General features: G+C 40.8%; 4 protein-coding genes across 6 annotated transcripts; 2 read left to right on the top strand and 2 right to left on the bottom strand.

Moving 5' to 3' along the window:
• The first annotated feature begins 1,141 nt into the window (after positions 1-1,141).
• Positions 1,142-8,654, top strand: rbsn (rabenosyn, RAB effector). Its single transcript, XM_014970476.2, has 12 exons — positions 1,142-1,282; positions 2,539-2,811; positions 3,196-3,330; positions 3,462-3,562; positions 3,656-3,701; positions 3,791-3,952; positions 4,033-4,295; positions 4,401-4,471; positions 4,963-5,049; positions 5,125-5,227; positions 5,945-6,049; positions 6,131-8,654. Exons 2-12 carry the CDS (start codon positions 2,649-2,651, stop codon positions 7,223-7,225), a joined length of 2,331 nt encoding a protein of 776 aa, XP_014825962.2. The 5' UTR covers positions 1,142-1,282; positions 2,539-2,648; the 3' UTR covers positions 7,226-8,654.
• A 76-nt stretch (positions 8,655-8,730) lies between these two features.
• Positions 8,731-10,734, bottom strand: mrps25 (mitochondrial ribosomal protein S25). Its single transcript, XM_014970477.2, has 4 exons — positions 10,502-10,734; positions 10,241-10,347; positions 10,050-10,137; positions 8,731-9,701 (listed from the first exon to the last, which is right to left on the bottom strand). The coding sequence occupies exons 1-4, from the start codon at positions 10,633-10,635 to the stop codon at positions 9,512-9,514; spliced, it is 519 nt and encodes a 172-aa protein (XP_014825963.1). The 5' UTR covers positions 10,636-10,734; the 3' UTR covers positions 8,731-9,511.
• Positions 10,735-11,471: 737 nt separating this feature from the next.
• nr2c2 (nuclear receptor subfamily 2, group C, member 2) lies at positions 11,472-21,134 on the bottom strand. 3 transcript variants are annotated; one of them, XM_014970478.2, is made up of 15 exons: positions 20,964-21,132; positions 19,907-19,991; positions 19,599-19,694; positions 19,273-19,473; positions 18,998-19,103; positions 18,747-18,926; positions 18,219-18,375; positions 17,834-17,924; positions 17,556-17,701; positions 17,115-17,292; positions 16,347-16,468; positions 16,100-16,239; positions 15,087-15,224; positions 14,837-14,942; positions 11,472-14,425 (listed from the first exon to the last, which is right to left on the bottom strand). In XM_014970478.2, exons 2-15 carry the CDS (start codon positions 19,964-19,966, stop codon positions 14,251-14,253), a joined length of 1,896 nt encoding a protein of 631 aa, XP_014825964.1. In that variant the 5' UTR covers positions 19,967-19,991; positions 20,964-21,132; the 3' UTR covers positions 11,472-14,250. The 3 variants fall into 3 exon arrangements, 2 of the variants coding, with proteins under 2 accessions (XP_014825964.1, XP_014825967.1); XM_014970481.2 differs by having other exon boundaries at positions 19,599-19,675; XR_015763810.1 differs by lacking the exon at positions 11,472-14,425 and having other exon boundaries at positions 16,068-16,239; positions 20,964-21,134.
• Positions 21,135-23,346: 2,212 nt separating this feature from the next.
• On the top strand, positions 23,347-27,005 carry b3galt4 (beta-1,3-galactosyltransferase 4). The gene has a single exon (XM_014970490.2). The coding sequence runs from the start codon at positions 24,256-24,258 to the stop codon at positions 25,372-25,374; it is 1,119 nt and encodes a 372-aa protein (XP_014825976.2). The 5' UTR covers positions 23,347-24,255; the 3' UTR covers positions 25,375-27,005.
• Positions 27,006-27,756: the final 751 nt, after the last annotated feature.

Raw genomic sequence — 27,756 nt, 5'->3', positions numbered from 1 at the left:
GGGCTCATCTATACTGGGAACCACAACGAGAGGCTGTTAGTTGATGTCCACCTTGAAACCAGTGGGGCCCCAGTTCACAAACTGGATGATGTACTTGGTTTTGATGTTAGCAATGGCAGAAGTGACATTTTGGGGCACCACATGTACACAGTTTCATCTTTTGTACCATGGAGACACGCATGATTAACTCAACACACCTGTGCTATTGTTCAATCTGAATAATAGGTTAAATACTATGAACACAAGCCTGGCCAGGAAACTACGATTCCCATTCACTTTCTGAAAAAACGCTGTTTTTAAGATTTACTCCTATAAACACTAGAACTAACGAAGTGTGAAAGACCAAACCTCCTTAAGGCCCAAACGTGTAACTTATAAAGCAAGGGACTGGGGTTTCAGATAAGTATTTCAAGTTAATTTTCTTTTACACTAAATCTAGTAACACTAACATTGTTTATAAATGGATTTATTTTTTACAGCTGACAATTTCAACATTATAAGCAAAAAGAGAGAAAAGGTGCGTGTTGAAGTTCTTTGCTTGTAAACTAGCAGCGCATTACTGTCACTTATTGGCTTGGATTGAGGGACAGTAAAAGAACATCCACCAACAAGACAGCTCCAAACTGCGTAGAACGATCCACAGAGAGGGTCATCACGCCTGACCGCCATCCAGGAGGTCTAGGGTCAGGAAAATGGATGTTTAAATCTCTGCAGACTGCACTCATCCTCAATATAATAATGTGTTTATAGACTTTTCAGTAAGTTACTAAAACTTTAGCACCTTTCAAAATAAGAATCACAAATGCTTCAACAAACAAAATAATAAATACACAAAACATTTTTTAATCAAAAGGAGATTAAAAACATATAAGTGTTTATATTTTAACTATCCTAATTGAGAGCCAACTCAAATTCCTTGTTTGTGTGCACACATTTGACAAATAAAGCTGATTCTCATTCTTCTTTAAGTTGAAGTATGACATCATTTCTATTCAAATGAATCCCTCTTTGTTTCCCCCATCCCAAAGTAGTACTAAAACACACTTTTATCTTTTTCTTTTGCGTTTCTTTTAGTCTAAACTCAACTGCTGAATTCGATTCACGCGTTCCGTATCATTTGTCCTTCTTCTCTTCCCTTAGCAACGGAAGGCTAATCACATGATCAGGTGGGGCTGCCGACGCTGTTGTAGTCGACCTGTGAAGAAAAAAATCAACCTGTCAACAGCACGTTCATTCTCGGACACATTTGTGATCATAAATGATCTCCCCCGGTGACTAACGGGTTAGTACGTGTTTATGTGCGAGTTGAAGTTGTTCGTTTTCGTGCCTCTTTGCGCTGTGGAAGAAACAAAAAGCAAAGCAAAGGAATATTAGCCCTGTTATGCTAACATTTTACTGCTGTCTTTATATGATGATGAACGCTACAGTTAGACGCAACACCAAATTGAAAAGGGACAAATGGGTTGTTTTAAAAGTGACTTGGATGCCCAGGTATTGTATGTTGCATTGCTACACGCTAAAAGATACTGTTACCGTGAGGCATGAATAGTGATGGGGAGACAGCTACATTTAGCTAACTGATCTAGTACAATAAAAACCTCTGTCATGCATAGGTGCATGCCTTTTTAAACTTGTATCGTTTTGAATATAAGTTCATTTCAACCCTTATACCTCATTCATAAAGCTGCTGCTATATGATTTTACGGTTGTAATTATCAGGAGACTTTAATTATGTTACATTTGAGACGGTTTTAAATCTGGACGGTGTTTTTTTTTTGTACTTTTATTTAGCAGGGGTGGGTAATTAGCTACGTTTACCTGATTAACTTTTTGAAAAAGTATTGTATTGTACAGTATTGTTTAACTTTTACTCGAGTAATAACATGATAAAGTATAGCTACTCTTAATTGAGTAAAACTTCTGCCCTCAATACCCAATGTGAGTAAATTCCCTTAAGGATTAACATGCTTGCTTTGACCTGAAATGGACATTGAAACATGCATAACAGCAGAGAAGAACAGAGGACCAGTATTTACAGAAATGTAAGAGTAGCACTACTTCATCATATTTTTACTCAAGTAAAAATAAAAAGTTATTCAAGAAATTACTCAAGTAAGAGTAAAAAAAGTGTTCTGTAAAAAGGTTAAGTTCTGAGTATCTGATCTGAACATCTGATTTCATATTTAAACATGTCATCAGACAGACAAGAACTATAAAATTCTGGTCTTTTAATGGGGGGGGTATTATGTAAAATTGACTTTTTACATGCTATGGTATTATTACCTCATTAAAAGCATCCCTGAGTGTTGCTTTGTTTCTTTCACGCATGTTTGAGGAATCCTTGAATCTCATTTGGGGTGCCTAAGAACACTTGCCCTCACAAAGCGCTGCCTATTTTCTCAGAATCTCAGACTGAACTTTTCAGGAAGTCGGCACCTAATATTTTTCACATGTGGGTGTTTCGGTTTGCCGCCTCAGTTTGCTTTGTTTCTCTGCAGCTTCTGGATTTTCTCCGCTAATGTCGTTCTCCTGCTTCAGGTGTTATGGAGCTAACTGAAGGTGGAGTACAAACCCTGTGACATGTTGGCCCAAGCAGAATCATGGCATCTCGGACCTCCTCCTAAACATCACAAGCTCCTAGTGTCGTCATGGCCTCCAGCTATGCACCGCCGTTTGAGGGCACAGGTGAAGTAAAGGAGGGCTTTCTCTGCCCTCTGTGCCTGAAGGACCTCCAGTCTTTCTACCAACTCCAGGGCCACTATGAGGAGGAGCATTCAGGAGACGATCGGCATGTTCGAGGACAGCTCAAGAGTATGTACAGTAGCAGATAATCTTCTTGGTGAAACTGTGTGAGTTAATGGTTTGAACTGATTTCATCTGAATTTGGATCAATTTAGATTCCATATAACTGAATAATAATAAAATACCAGTTCACCTTCAGACAGGCTATATGAAAGAAAAATATAATTTATTGAAGCAAAGTAGTTGTTATGTAAAAACAGCATTCTCTGACAGCAATGCTTTTGAGTCCAGAATAATTCCAGTTGTTTTTGTCTTTGTTTTTGTTCTTTTTTTTCTTTTTTTTTTTTTTTTGCTGTTTTCTATACAACGTGGTGGTAAAATGCTGAAATATGACCCTTTCTGTCCCATTCAGATTGTTTTTTTTTTTCCCCTCTTTTATTGCTATGTATTTAGATTTGGTTCAGAAGGCAAAGAAAGCCAAAGACAAACTGTTGAAGAGGGATGGAGACGACCGACCAGACACCGGCAGTTATGAGTCCTTCTACTACGGTGGGGTCGACCCATACATGTGGGAACCTCAGGAACTGGGTAATACTCTACTTCTGTAACATTTAATAAACATATAAAAGTGCAAGTAAAGCAAAAAACAAAGGGACAATACACAATTGTTTGAATTTGTTACATTTATCAAGGTTTTATGCTTTTATTTTCCCCCACAGGAGCAACTAGAAGTCACCTGGACCTGTTTAAGAAACACCGGGCAGCGCGCATCGATCATTATGTTATTGAAGTCAATAAGCTCATCATTAGACTGGAAAAGGTTTGCCCAATAAATATTGCAAAGTGCATAGTTTTCTTCCTGCTCTTTTCATTTTAATAACGCAACTATTAACTATACAAAATTATGTTTCAGTTGACGGCGTTTGACCGAGCCAACGCAGATGCTGCTAAAATTAGAGGTCTGTTTCTTTAATCCTCCAAAATCATGTCGGCTTTCTGCCAGTCTGAACTTGTGTAGCAAACAAAGGATTTTCCTCCTCTTGTGCAGCCATTGAGAAGTCTGTGGTGTCCTGGGTGAGTGACTCCGATGTCCCCTTCTGTCCCGATTGTGGAAACAAGTTCAACATCCGAAACAGACGCCACCACTGTCGGCTCTGTGGATCCATCATGTGCAGGAGGTGCATGGAGTTCGTTCCCCTGCCTTTGGCCCGTACGTAGCAACACTTTGAAAATCTGAAGTCGTGTCTTGGGTCTGTGCTTTTTGCTAACTTTCTTTACACATTTAAACAGAGAAGCTCATCAATGGCACCCGAGAAGCTCTGTGTGTGCCTGGAAGCCCCAGTCAGTCTCAGTCTCCTCCAGCGGGGGGCGGAGGCAGTGGGATGGGCTCCAGGAGGGGCAGCATCACCAGCTTGAGCAGCGTAGCGTCCATTTTGGAAGAGAAGGATGATGAGAAGATCCGCTGCTGTCACCACTGCATGGACACTCTGCTGAAGAGGCAGCAGAAGTTGGAGGAGAAGGATCACGTTCCAGATATAGTGAAACTGTATGAGGTTGGTGGAACCACTGGAGCGCATCTGATTATCTTTTGAGTTCCTTCCTGTCATTCATCGTTTTCCTTCGAGGCTTCCTGCTCACAGTCCTTGTCTTCCTGTCAGAGGCTGAGAATGTGCATGGAGAAGGTGGAGGAGAAGGCTCCAGAGTATATTCGAATGGCTGAATCCCTCAAGTAAGCCACATTAGAAAGCATTAATAAAAAAAAAATTATAATTTATTTCAAAGAAATGTAGTCTCACTGAATTCTCACCCTATGCAATTATTTGTGTATTTTTTCTTTTACTGCAAAAATTCGGCTTGTAGAAATTCGTTGTAAAGAAATTCATTATGAAGTTTGTCCCAGTCAGAGGAGCAACTCTTAATAGCTACAGTAACCAGCTACCTGTTTGTCACATAATCAAAGTAGCATAATTCAGTTGGCTAAAAGCAGCTGGACTGATTGTTTTGGCTTAAGTCACTAAAAAAAATCACAGCATTTGAAGACAAGTTTTTGATGGTGAATATCTGCAAGCTAAATTTTTGCTGGTAAGTTTAAAGTACAAAAAACTCACAAATTATGGCACAGGATAAACATTCTGTACCATCTACTGATACATTTTCTTCCATACATTTGTGGCTTACCTTTATTCTGACATGATGATAATCTACTTCCTCCTTTCAAAGTGCCGGAGAAACCACATACAACCTGGACACTGCTGGAGGACTGAGGCTGGAAGTGCAGAAATACTACGAACTCATTGATGCTCTAAGGTACCTGCTGTTCGTGACAGAGGGTTTTTACAGCTGAAAGAACTGAGAGATTAAGCTGAATTATTTTCTTCTCAGTAAGAAGATTTTAACACTGGGGACGAAAAGTGAGCCGCAGCCACACCCGAAGGCGCTCCAGCTACAGAGGATGATACGCTACACAGCCACGCTGTTTGTCCAGGTGATACAGGGAGGATTCACACCAGCTGTGTTTAGTAAACACGTGCATTCACACACGGTTACCTAGAACACGTGAATGCACAGTTGAACTGTGATGTGCCTTCAAACGTAGGTCTCTCTTCAGTTGAAGTGAACTCTGGTGCGGTTCAGATGCATATGCGAATGCCAAATGGAACCTCCAAAAGCAGGAAGCAAAGTATAGTGCAGGGCATTCTGGGTAAATGTAGCCTAAATAAACTTGTGTGTCTAGCTTTAGCGGGAGAATTGGCTTGTGGTTTTACGGATGACAAAGGAGAAATCCTAAAAACCCAATTTGTGTTTACATTTCGTGAAGAAGGAAGTTCTTGCTTCACTTTCTCTAGAAAGTGAAGCTACAGTAACCAGCTACCTGTTGTCACACATAATCAAAGTAGCATAATTCAGTTGGCTAAAAGCAGCTGGACTGATTGTTTTGGCTTCAGTCACTAAAAAAATCACTTCACTTTCGAAAGTGAAGTTCTTGCTTCACTGAAGGAAACACTGAAGATGTTTCCTTCAGTGTTTCTTGGTGCAGCCCCAAAGGCAAGGGAAGGAACAGATTTTTCCAAAGGTTTTGTTTGTTTGTTTGTTTTGGTCCCTAATTGAATAGTCTACCAGACAATCGCCATAATGAAGACTCTTTGTGAATGGAAAACATTCACTCATTTTCATTTCATTTTTTTGGCTGTTGTTTTTCCAGGAGAAGCTTTTGGGGCTGATGTCTTTACCCACTAAGGACAAATATGAAGAGCTGAAAGAGAAGAGGAAACAGGACCAAGAGAGACGACTCCAACAAGAGAGACAGGTAAGATTCTCCACCTACACCTTTATTTCCTTTCTCTGAGATAACAAGTCGCTAAATATTAAATATCTCCCTGGACAACAGGCGGCCCAGGAGAGTCTAAAAAGGAGGCAGGAGTATGAGAAAAACCGCCCACCGGCTAATGGAGAGCTGCCGCAGGCCTCTAGAGCCACCCACATGACCAAGGCTGGCGGCTGGCTGCCCTCTGCTGACTCCGCCCACGCTCGCAGCGAGCTGGAAGACCCCCTCTTGCAGCAGATTGAAAACATTCAGTCATTCCTCCGTCAGGCGCGTGAAGCTCAGCGGACAGATGAGGTCGCCATGTTGGAGGAGAACCTGCGTCAGCTGCAGGATGAGTACGACCAGCAGCAGACCAGCATGGCCATCGCTCTCTCCCAAAAACTGGCGCAGGAGGAGAGCTTGCAGCAAGGGGAGCTGCAGCGCCTGGAGGAGAGGGAGAGGGAAGGAAGGGAGCAATGGGGCTCCACTTTCGTCTCCACGCAGCCGTCCTTCACCTGGGAGCCGTCTCTGGATATCAACCCAGCAGGAGATCACCAGGTGGAGTCGGGAGTGGAAACTACGGCAGAGATCCCGACTCTGAAAACCGAGGCCAGTCCATCAGCCGTCAGAGCCCTCTCCTCGCTCACACCTCTAGAGGATTCTCCTCCAAGACTAAGGAGCTTAGGGGGGCACATAACCCCGCCTAGTGGTGAAGGACAGAGCAGCACTTCCCTTAACCCTTTCGAAGCGGAGGACTCCACTCCCATTGAGGAGGATCCATCCAATCCCTTCTTCGAGGACATCAAGAAGGAAGTTTCCAACGGCAAGAAGGAATACAACCCCTTTGAAGAGGACACAGACAGAGAGGACCAACAGGCTGAAACTACACCAAGCAACCCGTTCGGGGAGGACGACGCAGACACAGGCAACCCCTTTATGGACGCCTCTGGGAACTCGCCCGAGGCCTCCACCAACCCCTTCGACGGGGACGTCGACGACGAAGCTCTGCCCGATGTGGACATGATAGAGGAAGAGCTGCTGCTCCAGCAGATCGACAACATCAGGGCGTACATCTTCGATGCCAAACTCAGCGGGCGGCTCGACGAGGTTGAGCTCTTGTCGGAGAACCTCAAAGAGCTACAGCACACTCTGCAGGAGCAGAAGAAGAAGAGGCACTAACACACTCTGGCTCCTATCGCCTGCTATTTACAAAGTTGTCCGAGGCTCGCACACTTTAGGAATGGTCAACCCAGTTTACTGCAGTTTGAATGAAATCTGATCCATCACACGCTAATTAAAAATGTGTACCTAGAGTTACGGTCCCTAATTTTCTAACATATTTTTAGATCATTTAGGGTTGCATAGGGCTGAGCTCAAACCCATGCATGAACTTAAATCACAGAGTAAAAATTAATTTGTACAGGCACACTTACGGAGTTGTAACAATGCAAATACGAACAAAGGAAGACAGCAGAATGTTATTTGAATGAGTTGGATGATGTGGTTTAGTTCTTCAGGTGAAGCTGTGAACAAAGTCCAAAAGTTTTAACTCTGCCTTTGTGCATTTCCAACAGTGCCAAGAACAACACTGGGAGTGAAGGGTTAACTTTTAGGTCTGCAACTGTAAACGTCTTAAAATTAGAATAACTTCTATAGCAGCGAATTAACTAATTGTTGACGTAACCCAATAGGTTTGTATTAAGAGTTAAAGGTGCATTACACCATAGTCATTTTTACGTGTACATGCTAAGAAATTTAAGCTTAGAACTGTTTTTTTTCCTACAATAACAGTGACAGAAATACTTGGACGTTAAAATCTGCACTAATGATTTCTTTCTGTTAATCTAAACTCCAACTGTGTCTGAAAGTTTTGATCAAATGAATCAGATAAACTGCTTTTTATGCACTTCGCTTTGAGAAAAAAAAAATAATAATTTGTGATTCCACCTAAAGCCAACAAAGACAAAAAAAAATTCATGTCCTACTGTGACCCGGCAGGGTGAGGTGAGGTGATGTTTTGTTTCGTTTACGGTGAGCCTCGTGTGTCTGTTTGATGTTGAACTCGTGGCTGGACTCGTCTTCCCGCTCTCCCGGTGCATGTTATCGCTTTAGATCTTCAATCCAGAGTTTATCTGAACAGCTCACTCGTCCTGCGCGAACTTAACACGACGACACTGTTTAGCAAGGAACACTGTAGACGGCCGTTAATAAAGAGTAGGATGCTCAAATCTGCGCGCCTAGAAATGATGATTATAGAAAACTTAAGACACTTGTTAGATGTATGCTAACACTACATGAATGCCAGCAGTATTATGATCCAGGGCTGCTATGTTTGCTCCAACTTGAATTTGTTGTTGTGCTTTCTGTCAGGTTTTCCATTTTCTTTGCGTTTATCTGCTAAACTGTAACATCTGCAGATCATCAGAAACCTGTGGCAGAGATAATTTTGTGACGTTGTGAATTCCTTACATGTATGTTAGCAGTTGATTTTAGTTTTGAGGTAATTGCAACATGCCTGCATTAAAACAAGGAACTGCACAATGATTCACAGCCATCACTTTCGTAAGAGGAAGTTTCTTCAACACAAATAAATTCATCTGTAACAATATTTTGTGATGGGTTTTTTTTTTTTTTTTTGTTCCTGTTTCTAATCTCCTGGTGGGCAAAAAAAATTGCATATGTAATTAATTGGAATGCCACTGGATGGGGTTTATTTCAGAAAAATTAAGTTTCAACATGAAACGGGTATAGACCCATCACAACCCAACCTGTGTGTTTTAAACATTCCTGCCAGTTTTGACCTGCAATAACACAAGATTCATTCTCTTAAAACATAAATCGTTTACAAGCAATAAAAACAGAGAAATATTCAAGCTAACCCAATCATGGGGATTGCAGTTGAAATGAGTGCTCAGTAAATAAGACATCCTCCACTTTGCTGGAAAGTTGAGTGGAAGGTAAAAGTATAGTAGAATAACCTACACAGGAATAATTAAAGCCTTGAGAGAATTGTGATGTAAAGGAAATTCAAGAGTTGGGGGAGATTGGAAAGGTGTGAACTTCAGCTGGAGTCGGAGCTAAATCTCTTTTTGTGGAGTCACACCTGCACCAGAGAAAATGAGAAAAATGGACTGCTGCTGAGTGGTACAAACTCCTCTTTAAACTTAATTTAAAAAGAGAACACTTGCATGCACGAGACTGAGAATTTTTGAGTGTAAAACTTTATCCCAGCAGTAACTCAAACATACATATTAACCTGCACAGAATTTCACATAAATGAGCTATTGAGAGTTGGACGTTAACATCTGCATTGATGAATGTTAAAAGTCTGTGTGAAAATGGTGGAGCAGATCATCGTGTGTCAGTGCGATGCTGCAGCTTCTGGCTGGAGCATATGTCCTTTAATATAGCCATCACAGCCAGATAAATGTCCAGAGGAGATGTAAAAGTGAGCTGCTTGGCCTCTCAGTCCTGTGACTGTGCCATCTTGGCTCTGTATTTGCCCGTCATCTCCTTTGGAAGCGGCTTGGTGCCGGGACACGGCACTTGGCCCGCCACTTCACAGATGCACTCCCTCAGACAGTACTTCTTTGGGCCGAAGTTGGCAGGGTGGGACGCCTGCATCTTGGCTTGAGCTTCAGCATGCAGCACTTCACTACAGAGAAAGGAGAGCAGAACAGCTGCATTAACAGGCTGCCTCAATATGAGTTGGCTTTTTTTTGTCATGTCAGAGCTGAATATTAGCTTTTGTCAAGGCTGATAAACGTGTGCTCTTTGCTTTCCCATTTTAAACAGTAAAGACAAACATAAGATTATCACCCACTTCTCCAAAGCTCTCACGTGATCTATATTAAATCTTCCCTTTAAAATTAGGCTACTGTAATAAAATTTATCTGAAGGCTTTCATCTCATCTTCAGCGCTTGTTCACATCTGTAAATAAATACAAACTCATAGCAATTGCATGAACACCTTTGAGTGCCATAAAACACCATCCATACTTACTCTGATTTACCCAGAATCTTCTTTACATGCTGTGAAATTTGCTTGCAGTCCTTTCCCTCCACATCCACCAGGACCTGTTCACCATCATCTAAACAGAGGCGGAGTCAACCTCAAAGTTAAGACAGCATCTAAAACAATCCTTCACCAACATGAGAAATCTTTCTCTCTCTCTCTCACACACACACACACACCCAGGTAAAACTTCAGGAAGGGCGATGGTGTCATATTCTTGAACATCATTATTTGGACCCACGGGTTCTTGTACTGAATCTGCGGGATGTTGAAGAACACAAACTTCCTGGAAGACATAAAATAAAGAATTAACATCTTAAAACTATGCAGGAACTGATATAAACTGCAATACTCCCGATGGATAAAACTATATGTGACTGCTGCAGTGTAATGTGGCTGTAAACCTAGTGCTTGTGTGATGCTAAGCCGTTAGCTCTGACCTTGCTCCTTCGCCGAGCTCTCCATGTGTGTTGTAATTCACGGTCATGATCTTCACCTTCTTCTTAAAGATGATGTCGCCCTTCTGGAGGTACTCCAGCGTCCTTCTGATCGGATACCTCCCTTTCATAGGCATGTTTACCTATTTACAAATCAATTTTATTTGGAAGTGACAAGAGCACATACGCGGTGCTTGACGCAGTTTGATGACGTTCCACTACGTCAGGTAAACACCACGAGTTGACGGTACTTGTAGTTTTAATAAATTCGCAGTTACATCACTTATTTTCTCCTTTTCTCCTGATTGTCATACATTTTGCCACCGTTCTTCAACTTATGGATTCATCACTGTTCCAACTCACTTGAATCAAAATGCTAAATTGCCTCCTTTAGCATATCAGCAGGTTTTGCACAGGTGTGTTGGAGAAGGTAAGCATCCAAAAGTTGCAGGACAGTGGCATATGACTTGAGTTGCAGACTCCTGGCTTATGAAGACTTTTGCCAAATTAATCATACTTCTGGAACTTTCAGTTAACACATTTTGCTGCAAACTTCAACATACCCAACTGACATTTTCTATGGCTGCCAAACACAAAATCGAATATTAATTTTATTTTATTTTTTACACAAAATCCTGACAAAACCCCCTTTACTCTTATACCTCTAAGTAAAAAGCCAGTGTAAGATTGTTTATACTTTTTTTAATGACTTTTGTTTTACTACATATAACTTCCACAGCTACAACCTCCTTTTGAAAGAATGTGTAAAAAATTGGAAACAACACACCCAGTCAGTCTAGATTAGCTCAATTTATATATTGCAGCTTTAATACTTTTTGTCCATCTAAAATAGGAAGTCTACATGTTTTTTTGTCACTGTGACAAAAAAAAAGCATCTTGAAAATCCAGAAAAAAAAAACAGATCAAAAAAATAACAAATCTCAAACTTCTTCAAAGAACAACATCAGGCCTGTTACATTAAATGAATAGATGTTTATTTTAGTTGAAATAAGAGGCGTTGCTTCAGAGAAGCTAGCCTCCTACTGGAATGCAGAAACAAGAGTTCAGTTGTTAATACATTTGATTTATATCAGTGAGGTAGAAATGTAGGGTTGTAACCATCTTGGGAAATAAATGTTTAAAATTCACCATTCAAACTTTTGGAGACAGAAAAAAGAACAGAGTAGATTCACATAGTATCAAAAAATGTTAACCAAATGATACCACAAAAGAGGATGATCTATGCATCTGGAATAGCTGCTAAAGCCACAACATTTAAATCAATATTTCACATACTGCATTTATTAAAATGTGCTTAAGCAATTTCTTCATGCATGGCAATGCACTATAAAAATGACAACAATGCTCCTTATTAGGGCTCACAGAAAGATTATAAAACCCTGTTTAAAAACAACATGCGCTCATTTTATAATGTCCATTACATGTACAAATGTCGTCATTTCATCACCAGTGCCTTTTTAGAAAGAGTCTTTTCAGGTTTAAAACCAAAACATTACAATTGATGTTCATGAGACACAAACCTGGCTGACTTATGTACATCCCCGTTACCATTCATGTTGCTGTGGATGTTTATTTAAACATATATACAAGAGGGTAAAGCCAATGCATATCTCAATGCTGTCCTCAAGACATGAATGCATTCAAGGCTGGCTTTCCACAGAATCTCATTGTTTTTCAATCAGGGATACCTGCCCAAAAAGTACTTTAAGTACACTTAGTATGCAACAAGCAAATTTGTTCAAAACAAATTAATGTTTTCAAAAAACATACAAAATATACAGCTCTAGTCAGCCCAAATGCAGTGGAACACCACAGAAGCTGAGTAATGTGCAACAAAATACCAATGCAGACATAAAGTGTAGCTTAGCTACACATTAGAACGAGTTTTAAACCCAAAGCTTTTAAATAATCCTCTTTAAAACATTCTCAATTGATTGAAGACAAAGATAGACGTTTGTGTCTACAGAGCTGTAACACTGATGGGACAGAAGGACAAAACATAACTGATTGTCAATAAGGAAAAAAAGTGGAGGAGGTGATTGCACAGATTTTAAAAGCAGTGTACCTTAATAAATGCATCCACATTCAAATACACCAAGAAATGTCCTTTATGGTAATAAAAGACAACAGCACTGCTCAGACCAAGGCCTTCTGCTAGGAAGCTGGTTCAAACACATTTTCTCTTAGAGGACCAGTTTAACTAAAATTAGATTTGAAGATTACATCTCTGTGAGTAGGAAGCTCATTATCAACTCGGCAGGCCTGAGTGATGCAGGATACAAGAGTGTTAATATAAAACAGATGGAGCGGTAATTAAAGAAGAAGAGACGAAGAAAGGAAGGAAGCTGGCAAAAAAAAAAAAAAAACTAGGGATGCACTGATATGAACATATGAGCTAACATCAAAATTCCTTTCAACGCCTTGGAAAAAAAACAGCCACACCGCTGACTTCACCAGAGCTTCTCTGCTTCAGGTAAACTCATCGCAATCCTGCGCTGCATCGCCATCACTGTCACAAACACAGTTCCTCCCCTCCTCCTCCAGAAACAAATGGCAACAAGATGAAAATAAATCTTGTTGCCATTTGTTTTTTTTTTTGTTTTGTTTTTAATCAGATCAATGCTGATCAAATTACTAATGTTGGCAGATACCGATGATAGCACCTGAAAAAATCCCAAAACAATTGCTGGGAATGTGAAGATTAGTGTACATTTCGATCTCATATTCAAATGATCAAAGCATAATTGTACTTATACTGCAATGATGGAAAAAGAATGAGAATAATTAAAGGAATAAGGGTTAATCATAACAGCTACAATTTTTCTCAGTGTACAGCAATAATATCACTTTATTTTCTGTTTTTCTAATATTATGCTGCCCGAGTGTCTCCTAGGAGTTACCGTGGTGATAGATCCAGGTCAGAAGTGAATTAGCTTCATCTTAAACTGAACCTGAAACTAAATTTACCTTGATAAACCTGCTTCATAGTTCAGGCCAACGGTATGAACATGGCTGATCTGGGTGTAAGTGTCGTAAAATAAACAAAACAAGTTAAAAGGCCTCCATTTAGATTATACGTAACAATTGTGAGGCTTGTTAATTAGCTTTTGTTAAAATACTTGGACAAAAACATCAAAGAAATAAAAAAAACAAACATACAAAGCCAGTTTATATGTATTTTGATGTGAAAGTGATATGAAATTTCTTGGCTATTAGAGACGTCTGTGTTTGAGTCTGAAACCTTTGCCACAAACATGAAACGTACCGACTGCAGAAAAAACCAAAACAATATGATCCTCCAGTAGGTTTACATAATCTGATGTTTACACTTCAGGCTGTGTTTGGTATTTTATTTGACGTTTTGGGATCGAAGGCTAGTACTCGATATTACATGTATTTGATCAACATCACAGAATGTAAGGCTTATTTAAACATTTGACAATGAGGATCAAAGTGCTCAATGAAATGTGAAGAAAATATTAAAAGAGACAGTCGAGAAGTTACAGCTGACTGATTTTTTTTTTTCCCCATGTAGTTATGAGCGACTCACAGCATGAAGTGCAGAAAACATTCCTGGTCATCCTGGTTTTCCAATGCCATGTTACGCCAAATCCGGCAAGTCATGTTAGAAAACAAAGATTTGTAGTTCACCTACAGCCCTCTAGAGACCATGTACCTGAAAAATGAGATTTACAAACTTAACTGACACTTTTTAGGTCCTTGGTGTGTTGTCATTCTGTCGAGTCCGAGTCCTGGCTGTTGTACTCCGCCGTCTCCATCTTGAGGATGTAGGGAATGATGCTGTCAATAGAGACGTTGCCTATCAAGCCAGTGAAGAAGAGTTCCTCTGTGATACTTGAGTTCATTAGACGAAGGGCAGGCAGACGTGTCAGGATGCGCGTTAGTCTGAGGGGAAAAAAGATTATTTTAGTCAGATTTTGTCCAAAATCATCCCTGATGACTTATTTCAGTCAAAAATACCTGAACAATTTCTGCTTATATTCATGAAAGTTTAGGTCAGAACCACATACAAGCATACATACACTACACTTGAAACCATGTCTGAGGTAACATTATTTATTCCCTTATGTTGATGCTCTTATTTTAAAATGGGAGCAATAACAATGACTGTAGTGAGGTTTTTTTTTTTTTTTTTTGACATATTTCTATATTTTATACATCTATTTGAAAGTTAAGGTATGAAGAAGCCAGTCTGGTTCTGCTGAATGATTCTTGTTTGTTCTGAGTGACCAGATTCACTTTTAGTTTGTTTACTCTTGAAATAATTCATGCCATGAATTAATATCATTAACTGACCTGTATGTGTCTTCAGGATATGTTTTTTGCACATAGTCTTGCAGCTCCATGAGGGCTTTCTCTTGGAACTTCTCAACCTGGCCGCTGCTCTCCACACCTGGGTGATCTGATCATCAGGAAAAACAACAAAAAGAAAACAACTGAAATCTATTAAAAAAAAAGAAACTAACCTGATTGTGTAGGTTTTTTATATATATATATATAAAAATATGATTTAAAATAAGTTTCTTGTATTAAAGACAGTTCTCACCAGGACTGAACAACACAATAGCCTTTAGGTAGGCGTATTCGTAGCTGTCGGTCTCCAGCCGGGTCATGCTGTTACAAAACTCCTGGAACTTCCAGATGTGCTCCATCACCTGCTTCACCCTCTCTCCAGAAAGTTTGTCTGAAAAAAAAAGGGAAACTTCTAACATTTCTGTATAGATCCCATGAAACAAATGTAGTCATGGAGTTCAGCAGGGTCCTGGGCTTGGATTTCTAGATTTAATCTTATAATGTAAGACTTTTAATGAGCAAAAAATGAGGTACACGGCTAAGCTTTTTGTATGAAGCCATGTTAAGTTATTGTAAAGTTAGACAATTATGCAGATTTTACAAAAATAAAAGGTCTAAATGACTTGATTTTATACTTTGACATTCAGATAAATTTTAATTTTTTTTTAAAAACTGCCCAAGTAGAAACAAGCTGTCAAATATTTACAGAAATAGGTTTTTGGGGCTTCCTGCTTTCATTTGGAAATTGTCACTAAAACAAAAACATAAACAGAGTGATGCAAGACTTATGCATCTTCACAAGAACCTAAAAAATGTGGAGTGTGGTCCACACGCATCTGGTAGAAATGATTGCATTATCTCTTCAGCATAGTATCAACTTCCAAAGACCCCTGTTACTGACAAACGCATTTAAATAAAGCATGTAGCAGCAGGGAAACATCTATGACATGCAGGACAGCGGGGCCTTTGCAGCTGGGCTGGAGATCAATGTTACAGAAAATATTGCATCTTTCAGGCTTGTCATCACAGACAAACAAACTTCCCCGAATATTAATGTTTTAAGCTGGCTGATAATCAGGGGCACACACTGTCATGTTCATACCTGGGGGACAGGGCACACCACACAACTCAGAGGCTAAGACATGCAATATGTGAGCATTTAGTGCAAGCAACAACAGCTACAATCTAATAAAAATGACATTTCTTTGCTCCCGTTTTCATGTTTGTGTCCTACTGTGAGATGATGACGGGGTCTTTGGTCCATACCGTCCTGGACGCTGCTTTGCAGATGGTTGATGATGGCAGCGAGGATGGTTGACAGGTTCATCACGTGAGCGCACTGAGCAAGACCCAGGATGAACAGCTCGTTCCAGCAAGCTCGCACCAAGCTTGTGTTTGCCTCCTGACTGGGAAATGCATAAACATGTAAGACATACCACAAACAAACAGTAGGTGGCAGCATTGCAACATGACAGGGAAACTTTTGTGGTGCAGATTTCTTTTTCTCCCCCACCCAAGTGCTGAGAAGGCAGGAATGGAGCGTGCCCAGTGCATGGAGAGGAAGAGGAGTCTGGACGCCGACTCACAGATGTAGTGTACATTCAGATACTCGGGCATGGGGCTGGGCATGGTCAGCTGAAGCAAACAGAAACAGGAACAAGAACATTACAACCAGAGTTATATTAAAATAACATAAGAAGTACGGCTGCTTCATTATCTTTGCAGTCGATTATTGTGTTGATTATTTTGACGATTAACTGATTAATCGCATTTTTAAAAATTGGCACATTCTGCAAATTTTTCATTTGTAATACGTTAAAAGATGAACGTAAAAATATTTTCAAAGAAGGGTTTAATATTTTAAGGGCAACATTTATATATTTTTGTACAGTTTTGACTTAAATCCTGCACTGAATATGTTGTTCTTTCAGCAAAAGGTTTCTTTTTTTTTTTTTGGAGTATTTACATTGCAGTTAACAATTAATTGATTACTAAATTAGTTAATGATTATCTCAGTAATCAATTCTTCACGATTGATCAGTTCAGTCCTAATAAAAAGCGAAAAAATCTGTTTTGTTCTGATATATACAATTAACCATTAAGAATCATTTCAAAAACCATGCATATGGTTCGACTCTTGCCTGGTGTCTACATCAGCAAAAAGAAACACGACATTACCAGCCCACAGAAGAAGACATTTGTCATAATCTCAGAGTTTATTAAAGGTTTGCAAGCATCCTCTTTTCCATCTCAGTGGCTTTAGAAGACTCCCTCCACTCACCTTGAAACCAACATGGCTGTCGGTGAGTAGCGGTCCCTCCACCTCGATGATGGGCGTCTCTTGGTCCCGTCCAATCAGCTGGATGGTAGTCCCACTGACACACTGCGACTTCTCAGCCAGGTTCTGTTCTGCCCCTGCTTCAGGTGGGTTGAAGACTTTGGCCAGAGTGTCAAAGGCACTGCATTGAAGTACATACAAACACATGCACACACACACACACACACACACACACACACACACACACACACACACACACACACGCACACACACACACACACATCTTTAACTCAATTAAGAGCATAATCTATAGCAAATAATAAAAAAAAGAGATTTCCCTCATTTTTAAGCTACTAAATCTAATTACAACAAAACCATACAAATATTTCCTGAAGGACCTGAGATGAAGGTGTAGCTGAAATACTTTGAATATGACCAACTGACCGTGTTATCTCGCTTGCAGCCTGCTCCTCCTGCTGGCTGTCGGAGGTATCACCATTGTTCAGGCTCTCTTTCAGGGAGTCGCTCAGGTTGGCAAGCGATGTCACAACATTGGCGAGCGTCCCCAGGTTTCCATGCTCAGAATCCATCTAAAGCAAACACATAATTCTCACATTATGGCATCAACTTCAGTCAAAAGACATTGATGCTGGAAGTTATTCAAAGAAGCAGAGAACAGCGTGAGGCAGCAGAGCACGGCGTATCTTTATGATCAGATGTACCTTGGAGTCTGTTGCCAACAGCAACGTCCCATCAGCCTGAATAACCGGCTGCTGGATATTAACCAGCATTCCCTGGTCCAGCAGGCTGGATCTGTACAACAATACAATGATAACCTGAGTAAATACAAAAAAGCAGTTTTCACATTATGACTTCATTTATTGCAAAGAATCGCTAAGAATATCCAAACCAACGTGGCTTTATGTAAAAAAGTAATTGCATGGAGGATTTGGATTGCTTTTGTTTCCTTAAAAATAGAATGATCTCTTAGGTTATCATTGCCTGGCATTAATAATTGTTTAAACAAGACATAAAAAAAGAGACATTGATAATTAACAAAATACTTGTTTGCAGCGCTATATATGAACAGGTCTCGTTTCTACTGACCTGGAACCATCTGTATCCGTATCAGAGATAAAGGTTGGCGTAGCGATGAGTGGGCTGTTGAGATCCTTGCGGATGTAGATCTTCTGGGTGGAGGCAGCACAGTTGGAGTGTCTTTCTCGGGGAACAACGTCGATGGGTTTCCTCTCACTCTGGACAGCTAAACATTTACACCAAGCAGAATGTTACTATTTTTTTTGAGTAATACAACAGCTACTACTACTACAGATAATAATAATGACACATGACAAGTCAAGAAGAAATTGATCGTCAGATATTTCCAAGGCATAAACAAAGTGAAGACAATTAAAGATCAACAGCAAAGAAAGTTAGTGCTTTTATCAGCAAATTTGGAAAAAAGAGCTGCTGAAAAATGTCTTGGTGGTGCCTTCAAAACTAGGCATTTACTAACCACTCTCTTAGAAAGTATAAGTAAAAAGAAAACAATGTTGTTCAGTCTCCCTTAATCCAACTAATTACATTTGTTTAACTGAAACAATATTTAAGGGCTCAATCTGGACGCAAACTCACAATCAGTTTTCATCCCCATCTTAAGGCATTTTCTCAGCCGGCAGAACTGGCAGCGGTTGCGGTGATGTTTGTTGATGACACAGTCCTGCTTACTGCGACAGCTGTAGGTGAGATTTTTCCTCACACTCCGCTTAAAGAAACCTTTGCATCCCTCACAGCTGACAGCTCCATAGTGACGCCCTGAAAGCGCACAAAAGTGTTTGAGTCCTAGTGCCGACAGAGTGAAGCTGAACAGCCAAAAGGTAGAATACCTGAAGCTTTGTCGCCACACACCACGCAATATTCCACTGGCTGAGATCGACTTAGATCTCCTGACTGTCCCAACAAACGCTCCATTGACACTGGATCTGTGACGATCTGAAGGGAAAAGGCAAAAGCAAACTCATATTTTACAAGTTTCCAATTTAAACGGTCCACATAACGTCAAGGATATATTTAAAAAACAGTAAAAACATTCAAACAAAGGATGCGCCAGCAGATTTCTCAACATTATGGAGCAGGGGGGGATATAGTGGAACAAATGTACCTGTATCCTTCCCGGCATCAGGCTGTCTGCAGCTGTGAAGATGACCTGCTTCGAGTTGTGAGTCTCCGGTGAGGCCAGGATAACCTTGCTCGCCCCTGAGCTGTCAGCCGTTGTCAGGATGAACTGCTGCTTTGAAGCACTGGACGGGTTCATCGCTGTCACAATCTGGATCTTCTGACCCGTCTGCTGGTCGGTTACAATCTGAAGAGTCCAGGGGCAGAAGAGGGAGACAGAAAACGTGTGATTATTAATGCAAAAAAGTAATAAAAGCATAGAGACATGTTACATGCAGTATCTCCATGGTATTGCACTGTTGATTCGATTACCTGTATTTGCTGTGGTGTTGTGGCAGGCTCTGCAGAGATGACCCGAAAGCGCTGGGGAGACTCACCCATCACTGGATCTGATGGAGAGCATGACCCCTAACCCAGTTAAGCACAAATAATTTTTTGTCAGCTAGCAAACACAAATATAGTTCTTAAATCTGGAATCCATAGAAACATTATTTCTGTGGAAGTATTATAAAAAGTATTGTGGAATGTTATGGATTCATAACACTTTATGAATCCATTAAAATAATTTGACTGTGTGATGTGAAACAAAACAAGAAGAAAGCCTTTCTCTGTCCACTGACCTCTGCCTCATGCTCAGAGTCTGATTTCTGCTGAGAGAGCAGAGTCAGGTTGGTCGCCATGATCACGTGGAGTCATTAGTGAGGTCTGAGGAATGCAAGAGACTTTATTCATAAACAGGTTTATTATTTGTTTTATATAATTCAAACTAAACTGGGGTGTGACATATGGGTGTCAAACTAATTAGACTAAATTACACTGGCTATGAGTTCCCCTATAAAAGGTCAAATGTGAAACTGCAGCTGCATTTTGAAAGTTGTAATTCTCAAAAATCAATGTGAGGTTCACAACGCATTTCCATATCTTATTAAGTACAAAAATGTTAATCATTTGCGCCTTTCTGTAATCACATATTTTCATTTTTACACCTTTACATAACCTTTATTAGTCAGCGTTACTTTAAAAGACTCCAGCTGCAGCTGATTAATGTACCTGCAGTAGTCCACCGGGAGGAGCGTGAGGCTTCATGTTGTTTACAGATTGGCTGAACAGTTTGTCCATCAGTAACTTCACTCCAAACACAAAACAGAACAAAATGGAGAATCTGGCGTTTGGCCAATATAACCGCAGACGTTATGATAATTGGTATAATGAAACGTTTTTCTTAATAGGCAGTGGAGTGGGTGACATCTAATATTCTGACTGGAGATGCAAAAAAAAAAAAAATCAGCTTTTCCAAATAAATCTCTGACAGACATTTCCATCCACTCGTGTCAGCTGGATGGCAAAGGTAAAAGGGTCGAGTTCATCCGGTGTTAGCTGCCGCTGCTAGCTTAGATGCATATAAACCTATGGTAGGCTATGGAGCAGCAACTAGCGGGGTTTGCCTCTGAGATTCACAATGCAGGGAGCACAACAAATCAACAGCGTTGTCATTTAGTTAATAATCAGCTAAAGTGTCTGTGCCGACAGCCAGACTGCGCGCAGTTTGTTTCTGTTCATCCCCGGAGGTAAAGCACCCGCAGCCGGACAGGAAGCTAAGCAGCTAGCTGCTGTTTTGTGACCCAGCGCTGCTTCTTCATAGGGCTTTAATGCTTCCAGTCCAGGACTGACACTCACCTCAGAGGGCCGCCGCTCTCAGCTTTAAGGCGCTCGGTTGTTTTATAAAAAATAATAATTATTTTCTTCTGTTAAAGGTCATAGTTCGTGACCCCCGCACCAACAGCGCATTGATGATGATGATGATGATGTTTTTTCCCTCTTCTTCCTCCTCCCTCTCAGTCCGCGTGCCTCAACCCCCCCACTCCAAGCCTTAGCGCGAGCCAGACAGCGTTGACGTCATAATGTCTGGAGACTTGTCAAATTAAGCGTATTAAAAAAAAAAAATAACGAGATAAAAAAACAATTTCAATTTAGGTATTATTTAGCTTTCTTGACAGGTTTCTGCGTGTCATTGTGTGCGTGAATGGTAATGACTGATTTCATTGTAAAGTGGCTCTGAGTGTCTTGATAAGCTCTATATAAATCTAATGACAATTTGATTTTTGTAAAATTAGTGTATTTCACCCTGTCATGTTTTCTGGTTGTGATAAATTATGATTACGTGAGTTACAGTTAATTATAATTTCTGTATGGTTTTGCACATTTTAAAACTCAATCCGTATTCCCTTATGGGTTTAAGGACAATGGCCATAACAAAGCCCTGATGTTACCCCAGTGGAGACACTGTTGTCTAAAAAGGTGTGTGTGACTAAGGCGGCCTATAAAACTAACTGAGTTACACAAGTTCTGTCAGGAGGAATGTGCCAAAACTCTAGTAAACTGTGAGAAGTTTGTGGAAGGAAACCTGAAAGGTTTGACCCACATCATCCAGTTTATAAAACAATCACCGATGCTAACCAAATTTGAAGAAGGTTACAAAACAATTTCTAAAAAATGTTCTTGCTAGGTTTTCTGGTTGGCATTTAGCAAATAGAAATGATTTTTGGTAATTCTAAACAACCTAAAACCAGAGGAATTTGTTCAGATTTAACGTCAAAATGTGTATCTTTATATGTATTTTTAACTGCATTCATCATGATCAAATATGCTCAGTTTTTTTTTTTCTTAGAATTTTGACTTCAGCTTCCCAAATGATTTAAATATTAGATCAGTAAGAAAGAAAAACATTCTGTCTCTTGAAAAACATACCCATGTTTTGTACAGTACATACTTGCTTGGGGCTCCCTTTTGCATAGATTTATGAAATGCATCACAGAATGGAAGCAATCACTCTGTGGTTCTGCTAAAGTGCTAAGGAAGCTCAGGTGACTTTGTTAATGGCTTTTACATCTGCATTGCTGGATCTGGCGTAGTTGATCTTCCTCTTAACAACACTCCATATATGTTCTATGGGAGTTTGGTCAGGTGAGTTTGCTGGAAATATTTGTACTTTGTAATTCTGGGCAGGTGTCAAGTCCTGCTGGAAAATGAACATTTGCATTTCTACAAAGCTTCTCAGTAAGCACTAAAATTGATTACTAGGCTGTTCTAACTTTGGACTGCATAAACACAGTGGACTAAAACCAGCAGACCACATGGCTCCTCTAGTTGCCAGACTGGAAACTTCACTGGAAAATAGAAACTCAACCAGCATGGATTCTAAACTTCTCCACTCTTGCTACAGACAAAGCGTTGTTTGGACCACTGAGCACTGATTCAGTCCCATTTCTCCAAAGTTCCAGTGAAACACTGCTGACCATCATCTAACTGGCTTGCAACAGAGGCAGCCCATATCCTGTAATTGTCTGTCCGGGATGTGACCCTGTGTGTTTTCACAAGCAACTGGAGGTCATTTTGAAAAGTGAGGACATTTTCTGGTCGTCATTTTTTATGTATTTACTTTTTTTTTTTTCAATTGTACGTAGCTCTACCAGTAAGGTTTAGAGAGGTATGATGTGGATTATGTTTTGGACATTTTTAGGAATAAACTTACAGTTTGGGAAAATGTCTGGGTATAAAGTTTGTATTTATTTGTTTTATTTATGTATCAGATGTGTCACAGCTGACATCAACCCATTTTTAGGGTGACATGGTTACAAAGTGTAACCATGTACACATAATGATAACTATTATATTATTATTATAATTATTGTAATTATGTGTTCTTTATGTGCGTAGTGAAAGTTAAAAAGAGATAAGAAGTAAAGCCTTACAGATAGATTTAAGGATAAACATAGATGCTTACTAATTGAATAGAAATTTAAATTTAGACGTTTGTGTCATACAGCAGACATGAACGAGTACTTTTTTCATGAAATGTTGTCTTTCAAAGTTAGAAATCAACCATATGCAGTTTTTACCAATGCAATTTAAGTGAACATCTTTTTTGTCTTATAATGTAAAAAGATTTTGTGTTGAATTTCAAAGAATACAATGCAGTGGGTCCAACAAACCTGCAATGGATGAGTTCCCAAAATACAACCACCACACAGAGGTTAGTTTATTTTTCTAACTGCTTGGCTGTCATTAATTCATAAAAAATAACCACATGGGATGTATCACACTGTGTACAATGGATCCTTAACGAGTTTTTTTTAATTTTTTTATCAACTTTAATGACGTTTAACCAAGGAGTTGACCTTGAAGGATGTTTTGAAACAAGAAAACCTGACAACCAATCTCTATTTATCATACTCAAAAATAGCCAGTAGGTGTCGCACAAAGTTCAGGTGTAAGGATGACAATAGGCGAACGTGAGAGCTTAAGTCACATAACGCTTTATGAGTAATATCCGCATATTTTCTCATCAATCCATTTTTTTTCTTTTCATCTTATCGTCGCTGTTTGATCCGCTTAATTCTAAGTGTTGTCTTTACCGGACTCCAAAAACGACCAGCAAACGTTCTCTGCGGACATTCAGTAAACGTTGGATGGAAGTTTTCTGAACCTTCAGTACATGATGGGATGGATATTAAAATATTATCAAAAACTGGGTTGGTGCGCCTCAGCAGGATATCGGACGCACCATCAATTTGTGGAGGAGAATCACTGAAGCCGTTAAATAAGAGGACCGGGGCACAGATTTGCCATCGGCCGCGCAGCCTGACCTCTTAACAGCAAAAAAAAAAAAAAGCAGTAAAATCTGCTGCGAACCGCTGCCAGATCGACCGCTCCATTTGCGCAACTGCACATCCCCCCAAATCAAAGACAGAAGGCTGCAGCAGAAACGAAAAGCTACCGGAGCTGCCGCAGAGAAAGGTGGAGGAGAGTGCAGCGGACCCAGAGGTGAGGACATGCCGCAAGAGGAATGCGTCTTCACGTGAAGCAACGATAGGAGTGGAGGGGGGTGGCGGGGGTGGAGGAAAGCAGCGAGAAGACAGGGATATTTCTTTTGTTGTTGCTTGCAACACTAGCAGCAGGAGAGAAGGTGATGATGATGGTGATCACGGTCGGAAGGGGATGTTGCAAGCCCAGGTTAGGAAAGCGCGGAAACAGGACGGGCATCTTTCCGTCGCTGTGCGGGATCCTGGCGTGCGCCGCGGTGCTCGCGCTGCTCTTCCTGGACATCATTGAGACGTGGGTCACCTCGATGGGCATGAGCAGGGCGTCGGAGCCGCATGTCGCCATCGTCTCGCCCCAGAGCCTACCCCCCTCCAAACCAGAGGAGTTCCTGCTCATGCCCAGCCCGCTGGTGTGCCAGCGCGCCAAGCCGTACCTCATCGCCATAGTGACCTCAGCACCTGCCAATCAGGGGGCTCGTCAGGCCATCAGAGACACCTGGGGCGGACAGGTGGAGGTGCGGGGCCTGCGGGTCATGACCCTCTTCATGGTGGGCGTGGCCTCTGACCCCGGCCTGGGAAAGCTGCTGATAGAAGAAGCCAGGGAGAAAGGGGACCTGATTCAGGGCCGGTTCTTGGACTCCTACTCCAACCTTACCCTGAAGACCCTGGCCATGCTGGGCTGGGCCCGCAGGTTCTGCCCTCAGGCTCACTTCTTGGCCAAAGTGGACGATGACGTCTTCTTCAATCCCAGCGTTCTTCTGCACTTCCTAAACAAAAGCCGGAACCCTTATGAGCAAGGGGACTTGTACCTGGGTAGAGTCCATCTCCACGTGGCCCCAAACCGAGACCCAGACAGCAAGCACTACCTCCCCTCAGGGGCCTACCCTTTGTCTGTGTTCCCCGACTATTGCAGCGGCACAGCCTACGTCTTTTCTCGCTCTGCATTGCTCAAAGTTGCCCTTGCAGCATCGGCATCGCCTCTGTCCACTCCTTTGCCCCCCGAGGATGTGTTTGTCGGCCTCTGCGCCTATGCTGCTGGAGTGCGGCCCTCACATTGCTCTCTCTTCTCTGGGGGTCCACCTGTGCCATACGGACGCTGCTGCTATCAAGCTATGGTGTCCGTCCACCAAATCACACCCAAGGAGATGCTGGACTACTGGAAAGATGTCCATTCACCCCCCACCTGCTCCTGGCTGAGTCAGCGAGCTTCTCTGGGGATGTGCAAAGTCAGGGCGATGCTGGGCTCAGCCCTGGGCCTGGAGAAATGACCGTGACTGCTATTAGGAGGTTATAGGACTCACTGGCGCTCTGCCTCGCACAACTGTTCTACAAGCTGTGAATCTACCTGCACTGATAGCATTTAGGCTAATTGTCATCATTAGAGCTTTATTTTTATAAGAACGTCAATTTTTTTTTCTTTTCCCCCTCAGAAAACAGGATAATTTCAGGTTTTTTAAGTCTTTGTCTCACAGCATCTAGCTTTGACAACATGCAGCTGAGAAACAAATATAAGCATGCTGCTTATATTGTACAACTGCTCACAATGAATGCACATAGGAGAAATGCTTTCAGACGCCGCCGTCTGAGTCTGATATCAAAACATCAAGACAAGCAGTCTGTTACAAGCTCCTTTAATTTAGAACTTAGTCTAAAAGCCTAAATGCATGTATTCCAAAAAAATAATAGCATTAGATTCAGTTCCATCAAACAACACAAATGAAGCTCCCTGGAAAAATACTCCAAAATAGAACTTTAATTTATAACATTTATTGTATGTATGACATTTAAATGGTGGCACTTAGCAGACTGATAAAAAAAAGTGAGGTTTAAATGATCAGTTCCAGTGACTAAACGTGATTCATCTGATAGGTGTCTCACAAATGAAGAGCGGCACTATACTGTTAACGGTGAAATAATTTCACTAAGGATGCGCTACAATTTTGGTGTGCCTTGTTATAAAAATAAATGTTTATTATGAACTGTAGGATGTATGCATTTCCTGAGTGTTTTTCTTTCTTCTTTTTCTCACTCAGGAAACGTATGAATCAAATTCTGGCGCCAATAAACGATCACATGTGAGATGAAACTGGTCTGCGCATTTTCCTTTCAGTTTCTACAAATCAACAAGATCAAGTAATCCTGAGTTCGGATGGCATCAGTCGAGCTCAGAAAAATCACTAACAGGGTTTTGAAAAGGGCCTTCAGTAGAGAATGTCTTCTAACAGAGGAAACAGATGTGCTGTTCACAAAAACAAAAGTAATGGGGAGAAACAGGATGGGAGAGATACCTTATGTCTGTTTACTACAAGGTCAAATTCTTTGGTGTTTTCCATGAGGTCAGAAGAACACTAAAATCTTAAGAAAACAAAACTAGTATTTGGGGATCACTCAGGCAGGAAAAACGAGTAATGTCTATGCGAAAAATATATCTCTTTCTGATAATTAGGGTCTTTGTGCAAATGTTTAGGAAGGGAGGAATTCTGAGATTCCAGATGTAACTGGCAATGAGAACATCCTGTCTTGAGAGTGACCTTTGCTCTCTCTTTCTCTTTCTCTTTGGTTTTGAATAGGTCTCCCCATCCTATCCAAGTAATTTGAAACTGCTTAGAGGCTTAGGAGAGGACACACCTTCAATGCATATATTAAAATTAGGAATACACCTCTTAATAAAAACCTCCACTTCACAGAAGCAAATCGAATTGCTTTGTTTGCAGGCATGAGCAGTTCCCAAAGGCGCCTTTGCTTTTTCTCTTATTTTTGTATTTTGTTCATTTTTCTACTTTTCTTAAGTAATTAATATCTGTGTTATGGTTTGGACTTCTTGATGGGTTGGGTGTGATGCTGATCTGTTTTTCTACGCATTTGATTGTCTGAATAAAACCCTAGATATGTCTGAAGTTGAATGGCGACTGGTTGTTCTCTGTATGGTTTCCACTGTTGTACATGCAGAACTCTGAATTCGGGAAAATACAGGAAAATAACGAGCAAAGAAGTCTAACATTTTATTCCTCTAATTCAACAGCAGTTGTGGTCAAAAGTTATATAAATAGATACATATTAGTTTGGGCTTTTGTTGATCTATTTCCTCTGCTTCTTTTTCTTGGTTTACTTATTTTTTCCACATAGAGCCAGGTACATGGATTTGGATAGCTTTCCTCCTCTGAAATGAAAGTATTTATCGAGAAAGTTTTCTTCCTTGCATTTACACAGGTTGCATCTCTCAGATTTCAAAGTTTATTTTATCATTTGAACCACTTCAGAGTGATTTAAAAAGAGAACAGAATCCATCCATCCAGTTTCTATACATTCTTGTCCCTAGTGGGGTCAGGAGGCGTGCTGGTACCCATCTCCGGCGAATGTTCCAGGTGAGAGGCAGGGTTCACTCTGGACAGGTCGCCAGTCTGTCGCAACACAGAGACAGACAGGATAAACAACCATGCGCACACACAAACCTAGGAAGAATTTAGAAAAACCAATTAACCTGACAGTCATGCTTTTGGACTTTGGGAGGAAGCCAGAGTACCCGGAGAGAACCCACGCATGCACAGGGAGAACATGCAAACTCCATGCAGAAAGACCCCAGCCCACAAATTGAACCCAGAATCTCCTTGTTGCAAAGCAACAGCTCTACCAACTGCGCCACTGTGCAG

Source organism: Poecilia mexicana, unplaced genomic scaffold (genome assembly GCF_051168715.1).
Source record: "Poecilia mexicana isolate PSO_F unplaced genomic scaffold, ASM5116871v1 scaffold_7, whole genome shotgun sequence".
Lineage (NCBI taxonomy): Eukaryota > Metazoa > Chordata > Actinopteri > Cyprinodontiformes > Poeciliidae > Poecilia > Poecilia mexicana.
The sequence above is the reverse complement of the archived record's forward strand: the minus strand, read 5'-3'. Positions and strand labels throughout refer to the sequence as shown.

Coding starts and splice junctions, on each gene's coding strand:
- rbsn (XM_014970476.2), top strand. CDS start 2,649: ATGGCCTCCAGCTATGCACCGCCGTTTGAGGGCACAGGTGAAGTAAAG. Junction 4,472..4,962: donor CGAATGGCTGAATCCCTCAA/GTAAGCCACATT, acceptor CTCCTTTCAAAG/TGCCGGAGAAACCACATACA. Junction 5,228..5,944: donor CAGCCACGCTGTTTGTCCAG/GTGATACAGGGA, acceptor TTGTTTTTCCAG/GAGAAGCTTTTGGGGCTGAT.
- mrps25 (XM_014970477.2), bottom strand. CDS start 10,635: ATGCCTATGAAAGGGAGGTATCCGATCAGAAGGACGCTGGAGTACCTC. Junction 10,348..10,501: donor GAGCTCGGCGAAGGAGCAAG/GTCAGAGCTAAC, acceptor TATGTCTTCCAG/GAAGTTTGTGTTCTTCAACA. Junction 9,702..10,049: donor AAGATTCTGGGTAAATCAGA/GTAAGTATGGAT, acceptor CTTTCTCTGTAG/TGAAGTGCTGCATGCTGAAG.
- nr2c2 (XM_014970478.2), bottom strand. CDS start 19,966: ATGGCGACCAACCTGACTCTGCTCTCTCAGCAGAAATCAGACTCTGAG. Junction 16,240..16,346: donor CCTGCCTTCTCAGCACTTGG/GTGGGGGAGAAA, acceptor TGCATTTCCCAG/TCAGGAGGCAAACACAAGCT. Junction 14,426..14,836: donor TATCCTGAAGACACATACAG/GTCAGTTAATGA, acceptor TTTTCCCCTCAG/ACTAACGCGCATCCTGACAC.
- b3galt4 (XM_014970490.2), top strand. CDS start 24,256: ATGATGATGGTGATCACGGTCGGAAGGGGATGTTGCAAGCCCAGGTTA.